The 14023-nt window shown below is 42.4% G+C and overlaps 1 protein-coding gene across 3 annotated transcripts in view; it reads right to left on the reverse strand.

The window, feature by feature from the left end:
* Nucleotides 1–14023, reverse strand: part of golm2 (golgi membrane protein 2) — a 101503-nt gene that overhangs the window by 38543 nt on the left and 48937 nt on the right. For all 3 annotated transcript variants that reach the window (XM_070858573.1, XM_070858571.1, XM_070858572.1), the window contains 4 exons: nucleotides 12752–12854; nucleotides 8078–8198; nucleotides 6793–6964; nucleotides 1106–1186 (listed from right to left, as the gene is read on the reverse strand). In XM_070858573.1, the coding sequence (XP_070714674.1) occupies nucleotides 1106–1186; nucleotides 6793–6964; nucleotides 8078–8198; nucleotides 12752–12854 (477 nt within the window). The remainder of the gene's footprint in view (nucleotides 1–1105; nucleotides 1187–6792; nucleotides 6965–8077; nucleotides 8199–12751; nucleotides 12855–14023) is intronic.

Genomic DNA, 14023 nt, shown 5'->3' on the forward strand with positions numbered 1-14023 from the left:
CTCAACCAACCAATGAAGTGTCGGCACTGACAATGTAGTGAATGAAAAATCCAGTTTACAAATCCTACTACAGCAATGAAATAAATGACCAATGAAGCCATTTTAATGACATTGATTGAGGTATAAATGCTAGTCAGGGCAGCGGGACAACTCTGCTCTTCAAATAATGTGGGCTCCTTTGCATCTACCCGCATGGCTTGATCCCATAACCTTCTGACTCATAGGTCAGAGTGCTCAATTTCAAAATTCACATCCTGGTTTTTAAATCCCTCCTGGCCTCACCCCTCCCTATCACTAATCTCCTCCACCCCCCCCCCCCCACCAAGATCTCTGCATTACGCTAATTCTGCCCTCGAGCATCCGATTATAAATCGCTCAACCATTGGCGGCCGTGCCTTCAGCTGCTGAGGCCCCAAGCTCTGGAATTCCCTCCCTAAACCTCTCTGCCTCTTTACCTTCCTCCTTCAAGACACTCCTTAAAACCTACTTCTCTGACCAAGGCTTTGGTCATCTGCCCTCATTTCTCCTTATGCGGCTCAGCGTCAAATTTTTTGTCTCATGATACTCCTGTGAAGCGCCTGGGGCTTTTACCATGTTAAAGGCGATATATAAATACACTGGATCAAGGTGTAATAAAACAAAGATAGAATCGGATGCTATAATGAGTGACATTAGAATCTCTCTGGATCGATGCATCAAGATCAGCTGAATGGCCTTCCTCAAACATAAATATCTTGCAGTTTTCTAAAAACTGCTTGAATGTCATCTGTATTTTTAATAAATCTTTTCACTTTCAGAATGTTACCACAAGGTGGCACTGCAACTACAGTCTTTTGCACCAATGGTTTGCATATGTCCCTGTCCCAACCCCTCGAGAGTCCGGGGGAGCGGTGGAGAGAGGTAGTAGAGATGGTTTCAACACAAGGACGAGACGGTGCAGACAGAAAATATATTTACACCAATGCTGAACAGCCTGGGCGGAAATCCAGCTCTTTTGGTCATACAACTCAGTGTAACTGCGTAAAGAAATTGATCTTTTGTGCCTATAAATACACTTAAAAGTTGCATGAATTTAATATGAAAGTCTCTTTCTCGTTGTACATACCAATCAAAAGGTCCAAGGGCTTGGCCTGTTCATTTTCTTCTATCCCAGGCATGCCAGCATCATCGTCTGCTTTGCCCAGATCTGTAAAGACAATAGTGACATTTTAGTATAATCACTTTTTTTTTTAAAAAAAAGTAATAAAATTGATGTTTAAAAATAATGGCCCTGAAATTCCAGTAAAACCATTCCCACGGGCAAACAACCTAAAAAAAAAAGAAAAAAGATACGCACTTATCTGCTGCTGCCGCGACTGTCCGAACTTCGAGTCCGTGGCCCAGAGGTGACTGCGCGCGCAGCTCGTGCACGTGGGAACATGCGCAGGCTGGGATCTAGTGACAGCAGCCAATCAGGTACAGTATAGTTTCCCATTCATAGCAATAGGAGTTCCGTAAGTACCGAACTCCTTTTGCTATGAATGAGAACCCCCCCACCCGCCAAACACTTAAAAACCAATAAAAAATAGAAAATAAAAGTACACAATTAACACGCATTTAAATTAAAGTTGTTATAAAAAAAATTCCTACTTTAAAAAAACATTTTTATTAACACTTAAACTAAACTTACCGTAGTGGGGAGGGTTTTTAAATATATAAAGTGCTTTTATAACTTTATTTTTTATTTGTATGTGTATTTTTAACCACTTGCACCTGTAAAAGTAGGCTATACGTCTGCCTTTTTAGGCACAGGATTTTAAAGGACGTTTCCAGGGCAAGATATTCGTAAATAATCAGAAATCTTGCCCTGCAAGTGTCCTAGCTCCTGAGATGCAGCCATCTGTCAAAACCAAAAAATGACAGATCGGAAATGTCGGTTTCTAGCGCGTGCGCACTGGAAATCGGCTCTTCCGATGCTTTCCCAGGTCTGTAGGAACTTCTTATTGACCTGGGACATCGGAATTTCAGTTGCAAAATCATGATCAAGTTGAAAAATGGTTTTTATATCAATAAATTTGCTTTTGGAATGTGGTCGACACTGTCAAGGCCGGCATTTATTGACATCCAGAGTTACCCCGAGAAGGTGGTGATGGACCCTCTCCTTGTTTCGCTTCAGTCCGAGGTGATGGTGCCCTCTCAATGGTGTTAGAAACATAGAAATTTACAGCGCAGGGGGAAGCCATTCCGGCCCATCGCGTCCGCGCCAGCCTACAAAGAGCCGCACGGCCCTCGATCAGCAGCCCTAAAGGTTACATATGAACAATGACGGAAAGGCAAAGAGCACCCAGCCCAACCAGTCCACCTCACAACTGCGACATCCCTTACAATGAAACATTCTATGCTCCACCCCAACCAGAGCCATGTGATCTCCTGGGAGAGGCAAAAACCAGATTAAAAACCCAGGCCAATTGGGGGAAAAAAATCTGAGAAAATTTCTCTCCGACCCATCCAGGCGATGAAAACTAGTCCAGGAGATCATCCTTGCCGTATTCTATTCCCTGCAGTACTTACCATTATATCTGTGCCATCCAAAATGTCATCCAGTCTAATCCCAATTACCAGCTCTAGGTCCGTAACCCTGTAGGTTACAGCACTTTAAGTGTCCATCCAACCATCTCTTAAAAGTGGAGAGAGTTTCTGCATCCACCACTCTTCCAGACAACAAGTTCCAGATCCCCACAACCCTCTGCGTAAAGAAGCTCCATCTCAAATCCCCTCTAAACCTTCCACCAACCACCTTAAAACTATGCTCCCTCGTAATAGACCTCTCCACCAATGGAAATAGACCCTTACTATCGTCTCTGTCCAGGCCCCTCAATATTTTGTACAACTCAATGAGGTCTCCTTTCAACCTCCTCAGTTACAATGAGAGCAAACCCAGCCTATCCAATCTATCCTCATAACTAAGATTCTCCATTCCAGGCAGCATCCTAGTAAATCTCTTCTGCACCCTCTCTAGTGCAATCAGGTCCTTCCTATAATACGGCGACCAGAACTGCGCTCAATACTCCAGCTGTGGCCTAACCAAAGTATTGTACAATTTAAGCATAACTTCTCTGCTCTCATATTCTATGCCTCGGCCAATAAAGGCAAGCATTCCGTATGCCTTCTTAACCACCTTATCAATCTGGCCTGCTACTTTCAGGGATCTGTGGACAAGCACTCCAAGGTCCCTTTGTTCATCCTATTAAGTGGCCTACCGCTTAATGTGTATACTCTTTCCTTATTAGCCCTCCCAAAGTGCATCGCCTCACACTTCTCTGAATTAAATTCCATTTGCCACTGCTCTGCCCACCTGACCAGTAGATTGATACCCTCCTGTAGCCCATGATTTTCCTCTTCATTATCAACCACACAGGCAATTTTAGTGTAGTCTGCAAACTTCTTAATCATACTCCCTATATTCAAATCTAAATCGTTTTTATATACCACAAAAAGCAAGGGGCCCAGTACGGAGCCCTGCAGAACCCCACTGGAAACATCCTTTCAGTCACAAAAATATCCATCAATCATTACACTTTGCTTCCTTTCTCCAAGCCAATTTTGGATCCAACTTGACACTTTGTCCTGTATCCCATGGGCTTTCACCTTCATGATCAGTCTACCATGCAGGACCTTATCAAAAGCTTTGCTAAAGTCCATATATACACTACATTGTACGCACTACCCTCATCGACCCTCTTGGTTACCTCCTCAAAAAATTCCAATCAGGTTAGTCAAACAAGATCTTCTCTTAACAAATCCATGCTGACTGTCCCTAATTAATCCTTGCCTTTCCAAATGCAGATTTATCCTGTCTTTCAGGATTTTTTCCAATAATTTTCCCACCACTGAGGTTAGGCGGACAGGCCTGTAATTGCTCAGCCTGTCCCTTTCTCCCTGTTTAAACAAGGGTACTACATTAGCAGTCTTCCAATCCTCCAGCACCATGCCCAGATCCAGAGGACTGGAAAATTATGGTCAAGGCCTCTGCTATTTCCTCTTTTACTTCGCTCAATAGCCTGGGATGCATTTCATCCGGGCCTGGGAGCTTATCTACTTTCAAAGCTGCTAAACCCCTTAATACTTCCTCTCATTATATTTATTTCATCCAGAATATCACACTCCTCCTCGATAGCAGTATCTGCATTGCCCCTTTCCTTTGTGAAAACAGATGCAAAGTATTTGTTAAGAACCCACCCAACATCTTCCACCTCCACACAAAAATTACCCTCATGGTCTCTAATAGGCCCTACCATTTCTTTAGTTACCTACTTAACATATTTATAGAACATCTTAGGGTTTTCCTTAATTTTACTGGCCAAGAATTTCTCATGCTCTCTCTCTTGGCATTCCTAATATCCTTTTTAATTTTGCCTCTTAACTTTCTATATTCCTCTAATGATTCTATAGTATTTTGCCGTTGACATGACATAAGCGTCCCTTTTTTTCTTAATCCAGGGGACTCTTAGAATTATTTTTCCCAACTTTTTTCTTTAAGGGCACATGTTTGGCCTGAGCCTTCCGGATCTCCCCCTTAAATGCCTCCCACTGTTCCGACACTGATTTACTCACAAGTAGCTGTTTCCAGTCCACCATGGCCAAATCACTCCTTAACTTAGCAAAATTAGCTTTTCCCCAATTAGGTAGGGGATTCTACAATAATGGCCCAGCAACGAAGAAGGAACAGCGATACATGTCCACGTCAGAATGTTGCGTGACTTGGAAGGGGAACTTGGGCAATGACCGTGTTCACACATTACTGGTGTGGTCCTGCTTGGTGACAGACACGGCAGTGGAGTGAGGAGCTGTCAAAGTCACCTTGGTGAGCTGCTGCAGTGCATGCTGTAGATCGTACATGCTGCAGCCACAGTGCGCCGGTGGAGAAAGGACAATGCTCAGTGCAGGACACCACCAAGGCTGAAAACAGCAAGGAGGAAGCAATAGAAAAGGAAAATCCGAAGAGAGGCAGTCCCACTGAAGAAAGGAATTGCGCAATTTAAAAGCCCTGGGAAAGTACCCGTTAAAGCAGGAAATATATCTATTTCAACACAGCGAGAATATACAGGGGTATTTGTAGCTTAGGAAGGAAAAGAAAAGTTCAGAGGAGTGCTGACCAGAGACCATCAGGTGACAAGTGCTTCTTGTATTCCGTGAGGGAATGCAAGGGAGATGGTAAGAGCATCTTCAGATTATGGAAGGAGTCCAGCCTTGAACAGACATGAGTTTTATAGAGTTAAAAAGTTGTTGAACAAGAAAAAGAATGTTTGCATGAAAGAGGAAACCAACTTCTTGGAGGCAGCTTCAGTAATAGAGATTTGAGAATTCCCTTTAGTGAGGCTAACGATGGTAACTATTGAAAGAGTATTGGATTGAATCCAAAAGGTTAAGAGGTACAGATTGTGCAAGAGACAAGAAACTGTCAGTGACGCAACAAGAATTGAATGAGCATTGAGGGGGGAAACAGTTGGTCCATTGTATGCGATACCACGCATCAGCTAATTCTCAGCATGTGAAAATTAGATCAGGAAGCAACAAAATCAGGTGGGAAAAGATCAAAAAGACACTAATAAAGATTAGCTTGGATAACAAGGCGATTGGACCATTGATAGTTAATGTGAAATATGCAAGAGTCATATTTAACCAAAATTCCTCTGCTTTCAAGGGTATGGAACATAGGCTGAGTTTCAGCCGAAGTTGCTGTATAAAAAAAGATTTGCATTTATATAGCGTTTTTCACGATCACCGGACATCTCAAAGCACTTTACAGCCAATTTAGTACTTTTGGAGTGTAGTCACTTTTGTAATGTAGGAAACGCGGCAGCCAATTTGCACACAGCAAGCTCCCACAAACAACAATGTGATAATGACAAGATAATCTGGTTTTTTGTTGTTGATTGAGGGATAAATATTGGCCATGAATGTTTGAAGTCAAATGTACTTAGTGTAACTACAGATCCAAAAGGGAGCCGATTACCCAAAAGTTCTGGTCACAAACTTGCTGGTGTTTGTAGTTGCTGGAATCTTTAACAACTACAACAAACTGTATTTATATAGCGCCTTTAACGTAGTGAAACATCCCAAGGCACCCCTGAGTATTGAGACTTAAAAAATTGACAGCGAGCCACATAAGTAGAAATTACCACAGGTGACCAAAAGCTTGGTCAAAGAGGTTGGTTTTAAGGAGAGTCTTAAAAGGAGGAGAGAGATAGAGAGGTAGAGGTTTAGGCAGGAAGTTCCAGAGTTTGGGACCCAGGCAACAGAAGGCACGGCCACCAATGGTTGAGCAATTATAATCAGGGATGCTCAAGAGGGAAAACTTAGTGGAACGCAGACATCTCGGGGGGGGGGGGGGGGGGGGTGGAGGAATGTGGGGTTGGAGGAGATTCCGAGATAGGGAGGGATGAGGGCCATGGAAGGATTTGAAAATAAGGCTGAGAATTTTGAAATCGTGACGTTGCTTAACCGGAAAATGTATAAAATTTTATTGCAATCTTATCAGTATTGCACTTCTACTTACTTATTACTTTTATTTTACATGCAATACAAATGGAGCAATAACAGTTGCAAAGATTAAATTAGTTTTTCCCCCAAGCTCAGTTATACAAACACCAAAGACAAATCGTACCCCAGGGGCAAGCTGCACTGTCGCTATGAAACCAGAGTTTTCAGTATCTGTACACACAAACAGCTATTCAAACATGCTGATCTGACGGGCAGTACATCAGTTGCTAGGCTGCGTAATGGCAGGATTTATTTACAAGCCTCGCTTACTTGGTAATTTCTTGTCACCCTCTTGGTGAGGCTGCAGTTTGTTTGCATTATTAAGATTGATGCTGGGTTTATTGTCCTTGGCCAGCTGCTGCTCCATCTTGGGGTTTACTTTGGCTTTGTTGTAATCCCAGTCAGATTTCCGAGGATTAGTCACTTCCTCCTCCTCTCCAGGCTGTGAAACAGAAGCAGAGAGAAACGGGAGGTGCGATTAAAGGCAGAGCGACAACAGTAGCAGGCACCAAGTGTGCGAGACACTTGCTCAGCAGACAAGATGTTCCCCACCCACCCCAACCCTGCCTGCACCACCCCCATCCCAACATCTGTTTGCCAAGGACTTCTATGCATCTTCGTGCCCTCTATCTCCTCCTGCTCGCGCTCCCAAGCGATTCAGAAAATGCTACTGAAAGGAGGGGTCATTCTAGAAACTGGTCTGTTCATCATAATGGTATTCGACTGCATTGAGTAAGAGAGATTGGAATTGCTGAGCTCCAGGAGCACTCCTTGAATTTTCCTTACCGTGACAAAGTGCAGCATATCTGGAAGCGAGAGGCAAGAGGGGGTCAGAAGCATGATAGGGGCATCAATAAGAGAAGGTACTCCGAGATAGGCAATACATGGATAAGGAAATGAATGCATTATTATCCACCTGTTTTTCCAATTCAATTGTACAGCTCAAATTTAATTTAGTGCTGCACTTCCTCAGAGACTACACGTTTAAGGGCATGAAAAGCAGATGGGGAAGGCCCATCAATGCTCACCTTATCTATCAGATCACCATGCACCTGGCTCCCCAACTGGTTCTAATACTAATTCCCAGGTAGAGGAAAACACTAGGAAATTCCTTCCCAACTCAAAGCCAACCAAGCATCTTTCGAGAGAGACAGTCAAAAAATAAATGTTGTTCTCGTTATTAATTCTGGTTGGCAGGAGTGTAAGTTGGGCATGCAAAATGTGTCTAGTTCTTACCTAGAGCATCTCCTCCCTCTAGCATCCCCAATCTCCCTGTGGGGCAAGTGGCTGTATTTTACTCAGCACACCCTTACAAAGACATTGGTCAGATCTGGAACTGTGGGTCTGAACACTCATTCCACTGCACAATGCACTGAAGCCCCATCATTCAGCACTTTGCACATATCTAACCATTGCATACAAGTGTATGTGACTGCCACTAATCCAGTTTTCAGCAACTGAAATTGCATACTCCACAGCAACGCCAAATGAAACCAATATTTTCAGTTGAACGGAACTGAAAATATTGCTCCACAGAACGTCGTGTGCAGCTTACCTGGTTTTGTTTAATGGAATCTTCTTGCCGTTTGGCAGGTGGGTCACGCACTTTCCCCAATGCCTTTATCTTCTCTTCGCATTGCTCCTTGAGTGCGCTGATCTGCTGACCACACTGTAGGCTGCAAGACAACATCCCCCAAGAACAGTAAGCAGTGGTTACCAAAAAGGAACTTGCATTTCTAAAGCGCTTCTTGGACGCAGGAAGACATCTCGGTGTTCCTGAATTCACCCAGCAAAATAAAGTGACCGATTTGGCACCAACGCGAGCCAACACAAAGAAACAGTGAACTGTAAGACAGCAGGGCAAATACACTCCATCACCACAAATTGCAAATGAGTTCACAAAAAGCAACAGTGCTGCTGGCAAAGGCCACGGAATGTTTGTATCAGACAAACTGCTTCTATTAAACACACTGTAAAATGGTCAGGATTCTCATTAACATTAATGAGCTCTCATCTTAAACTGCCAGCAATTAATTCATTTGCTTACAGAATTGGAGAGAATAAAACCTAGTTTGGGCAGATGTCAGACACCTGTAACACTGATATTCCACAATACTTTTTCCTTCCAATGTTTAACGCTTTGGAGGAACATTTTCATACCATCCGTTCCCTCCCCAAAATATAAAACATTTATTCTATGGATAATGCAGAGCGTCAATCTACAATCGACACCTTGGAGTGCATGTCCACAGATCCCTGAAGGTAGCAGGACAGGTAGATAAGGTGGTTAAGGCGGCATACGGGATACTTGCCTTTATTAGCCGAGGCATAGAATACAAGAGCAGGGAGGTTATGTTTGAACTGCATAAAACTCTGGCTTGGCCACAGCTGGAGTACTGCGTGCAGTACTGGTCACCGCATTACAGGAAAGATGTGATTGCACTAGAGAGGGTACAGAGGAGATTTATGAGGATGTCACCTGGACTGAAGCGTTTTAGTTATGAGAAAAGATTGGATAGACTGGGGTCATTTACTTTGGAACAGAGGAGGCTGAGGGGAGACCTTAAGATGCATAAAACGGAGGGGCCTAGATATAGTGGATATTTCCCTTAGCAGAGGGGTCAACAACAAGTGGGCATTGATTTAAAGTAATTGGTAGGCGGTTTAGAAGGGATTTGAGGAGATTTTTCTTCACCCAGAGAGTGAAGAGTGGGGGTCTGGAACCCACTGCCTGAAAGGGTGGTAGAGGCAGAAACCCGCTCCACATTTAAAAAGTATCTCGATGAGCACTTGAAGTGCCGTATCCTACAGGGCTATGGACCTAGAGCTGGAAAGTGGGATTAGGCTGGATAGCTCTTCGTCGGCCGGCGCGGACACAATGGGCCAAATGGCCTCCTTCCGTGCTGTACATTTCTATGATTCTATGACTAATCTCTCCCCCCCCCCCCCCCCCCCTCCAGAAAATTCCCGAGAGAGTCTAAGATTGGCCTGTAGGACAGACTGTGATTTTTAAACAGAAACTGGAGGGGAGCGCCGCAGTGCGAACAGAAGGTTCACAGAAGCATTGGTCTGAGCAATGGTATGACACTTTGTGGCCAAAGTGATTCTAAAAGTGGGAGGGATCACTTTTTAGCCTTAATATAACATGAGCTAGGAACCCCTGATTCCCAAGAATAGCAGCAATGGTACTCTACAGATAATATGCAAGTATTCCAATCTGTCCAGAAGGACAAAGATCACCTGTGCCATGTTTAACAGCCAGTGTCACAGGTGACCCCCCCCAAGGTGCACTGCCTCAGTCAGGAAGCTTGCCTGCAACACTGCGGGTCAAGATGCGACAGCTCGCGTAGATGATCAAGACTTGTAAAGATGCAGGTTATCTGGGTCACCAAGTTTTTGGGGAAGAGGGAAGGGAGCAAAAAATACAGAAGGGAAAGGAGGAATATACAAAATTAAAATATTTTATGGGTGCATAGAATCAACCAAATATATTCGACATGTCTTTCTTTCAAAATGCATTAGCAGCTTAATATCTACACATACCGTAAATTTCACAAGACTATTCTAAAAGGACTAAAATTCTGATATTTGGCATACACTGTTACGATTGCACAGAAAATAATTCAAGTGTGTCCTGTCTTTGCGTTTTTCAATAAGCTCGAAAACTGCATCAACTTTTCAGTGGTGCTAACTGTTGCAATTGATGTCGCGTTTATTTAATAAATATTCCCAGGTTGCAGTCTGCACCGAGCACTGCCCCTGCAATGTTATTGGAATACAATTAATGCTTTCTGCTGCTCTGAACAGATCTGCCTTGCTGCTTCACTGTTTGAGATTATAGCGTTGGTTGCCATGCAACCACTTGGACGGGGACAGACTAAAAAAGATGCTGCCGATCGTGAGACACTGTGTAGCAGCTGGCAGATGTGATGTATTCAGCCTCAGACAATGACAGGTAATCTAGATAAGAATAATTCAAATCAGAAAACTACTGTGTTGCGGAGGAGACTGATTATCGTTGAGTAATGCAATGCTGCTCAATCGAACACCAAATGAAGCAGAGGGGGGTGGAATTTCAAAAAGGAGGTGCTGTGAAACGGGTTGTTTCTGCACGAGTTTAATTTTGACAACTGCATCTACCCATTTGCCACAACAATAAAAATCTGTACAGAAAATAATCTTACTGCTCGAGGCAACATCCAAACAAAAACCCTTAGCTCCCTCTATTGCAAAGTTGATCTGTATAAATTATATGTTTGGCATTCATCGAGAAAGTATTTAGAGCGTTAATACCAGCAATGATTTTAAGTATTTAATGAGAATTAGCCACATACACTTACCACTCACTTCTTTTGTGGCATATGTGCAGGATCATCTACAAGGACTTGGCATATCCTCAATTTGTATCATTAACATTCATTTATTGGTTTATTTTTAAACTGAATAGCAAATTTTATCCCATCCTTTAAAACATGCTATATTTATGCATTTCTCAATAGAAAAATGCATTTTGTTTTGCAACTGGAGTTGAACCAAACTTAAAGTTCTGATGGAACACAATAGATTAAGTCACCTTCCAAATGAGCAATAAAAACACAGCATTCCAGTGACGGAGATACTCCAGGGCCCTGATCTCTCACTGCTCCACCGCCCCGATCAAAAATGGAGCAGTCAGAAACAGACCAGAGTTATAACACTAGTTGTGCATGTTCCAGCTTTCAAAGCATCTCTTAGATGATAATTTTTAACTTTTTTTTTTAATGTTGAGCCAGGAAAATCATACAAAATGTAAAAACATATCCAGCCAGTTCAATAGCCTGCACACCTTTAAAATGCAGCTACACTGGCTGAAATTATACTCCAAGACCATTCAAATTCAAAGTGGTGCCTAAATAGCCTCTTGCCCAGAACTCCCACCATTTGACCTTAAGTATGGGATATTTATAAAGCCACCTTCACATCTGGAGAGACCACTTTGCGCCAATGGGAACGTGCTAAAATTTCAATCCAGTATTCAATCATGACCCGTTACAACCATGGGAATATCAACTGTAGAATGTAACAAGACAAGTATATTTATAGCATTCATTGGCAATGTTCTCCAGCAATTACAAGGTCATTAAACCACCCCCACAACAAATATTTATTCACAAGCCTGCCTCATCTCATTTACAAGATATAGTTATACATCAATATTCTCAAAGTACACACAGTATTAGCTACTTATGTTGAAAATAAACTGTCGCCAACACTTGCAATTCCATTAAAGACAGATTTTTTGCACCATTCTTTCAGATGGAAGAGAGCCAGAGGAAAATTCTCTGCCTTCTTTTATCCCCGTATTTCGGGCTAAGAGGCATATACTTGGAAATACTCTCTTGACTTACATGAGTTATACTAGCATTTTCACTTGCATCATATCAAACTACCCTACAAGAACACCATTAATATAAACATGCACTTCAACAGCCACAGCACGACTGTTGGTGCCTGTGGAAAGTTTATTTGTGGAGAAAGCAGAACAAAATAAGCCGGACAAATAGACAAAAGGAAAAATGGTGCAAAACCTGAAATATCAAACGCTGACTTGAACTTGAAATGGAAATAAATATTTACTCTACATGTAAAGTCTAGCTCATGACCAGTGAGTGAATTAATATCAAAAGGGGTGGGAGAATTGTTGTGGTCAATAGATGCAGCATAATCATAAGTACACTCTTTTGGAATAGATTTACAATATCACTATACGTAGGAAGCACAAACCACACATCCCGAATCACAAATTAATTAAGCTTTTACTCAAGAATAAGATCAATTGAGATTGTTTTCCATTGGTTAATTTGATTTATACATTTTACTGAATTAGTTTTATTTAAAGATTTTGACAATGAAATGGAGTAACACTAAACTAGTCAATACCAAGCTGACGACGGGTCATCAACCCGAAACGTCAACTCTGCTTCATCTGAACAGATGCTGTCTGACCTGCTGAGAATTCCAGCATTCTGTTTTTATTCCAGATTCCAGCATCCACAGTATTTTGCTTTTGCAATACCAAGCTGTACAGACTTGGTAAAGCATGGTTTGAAGGGTAGGAGTATATTAAGTTTTTAATTTAGAAGACTCAATTTTACTTTGGGACCACCTTCGCAAATCTGTTGAGACAAGTACAAAAGAAAGACAAGTTAAAGCTTCATTAGAAGGAAACTGAATAGAATGGGTACTTCACCTCTCATATTCCAGCTTCTTCTCCAAGGAGGTAGAGTTCTTTCTGTATTCTTGTAGCTGCTCATCCTGCCTCATGAACTCTTGTCGCAACTCAGTGAGCTGCTCTGTGTAACAGAAAAGCATTTCAGTTGGGCCAAAAACTAATGGGGCAGCAATAACCACACTACCAAAGGAAAATCCCTACCACAGAATAAAGTCTAAGGATGCACTTATGTGGCCCTTTAAAAGCAACCTGAAGTGGTTTTGGTGTGAACATAACATAAGAAATAGGAGCCTCAAGCCTGCTCCGCCATTGAATAAGATCATGGCTGATCTGATCATGAACTCAGCTCCACTTCCCCGCCCGCTCCCCATAACCCCTTATCGGTTAAGAAACTGCCCATTTCTGTCTTAAATTTATTCAATGTCCCAGCTTCCACAGCTCACTGAGGCAGCAAATTCCACAGATTTACAACCCAATGAAAAAGTGGCTCAGGATTAGGAAATGCTCTAACATCTTGTGGAGTGATACGTGCCTCAGACCACTATCGCTTACTGGTGTGTGTACAAAGTGCAGTACAACCCAACCCAAGGACGCTTACTGGCCACTTACTGACATTTCACTTTAGTGCAATGGCCTTCAACTGAAGCTCTGGTGTAGCAAGTGGAGCATTTTGGAGTGTGCCTGAAGTAACTGTGTGGGGGTGGCAGGCTAGATATGAAACTTAACATTAGTCAACTCTTTTACTCATTTAAAAAAAAATATCTTCCTCTCTTGTTTAGTCCCCCTTTGATACCACATACCAGATGGACTGCTCCCAGCCAGGTTCATATTATAGAGCAAGATGTTAGGAAGCATTCATGATCATACCCATCTGAAGAACTGCTGATGTGACCTTGCATCCTACCTCCCTGCAGAACAGTGTGATGTAGAACTATCCTTAGTTATGAACAGCCTACAAAAATTGAAGGGGCTTGTTTTGAAAAGAAACGCTACAGAATATGCGCCATTTTAAAAGTTTAAGTGAATTCCAGTGACAGACAATTGGAACGAGAGGAGCTGCAACAGGCCAGACAGCACAACGGATGGATTCTAAGACTTCAGCAAGCTGCAAGTCCACCTTTATGACCTATTAATATCTTGACTAATATTGACCAATTCAGGGCGAAGTTACAGAGATGCTACACATGCAGTCAATTGATAGTTACACCAAAACAAATAGTTTTGGTTTAATTTTAACACATGTAGCAGGCCCTCTAATAAAAAGCCAAACTGGATTGTCAGAACCATGCA

Source organism: Pristiophorus japonicus, chromosome 17 (assembly GCF_044704955.1).
Source record: "Pristiophorus japonicus isolate sPriJap1 chromosome 17, sPriJap1.hap1, whole genome shotgun sequence".
In the NCBI taxonomy this organism is placed as follows: Eukaryota; Metazoa; Chordata; class Chondrichthyes; family Pristiophoridae; genus Pristiophorus; species Pristiophorus japonicus.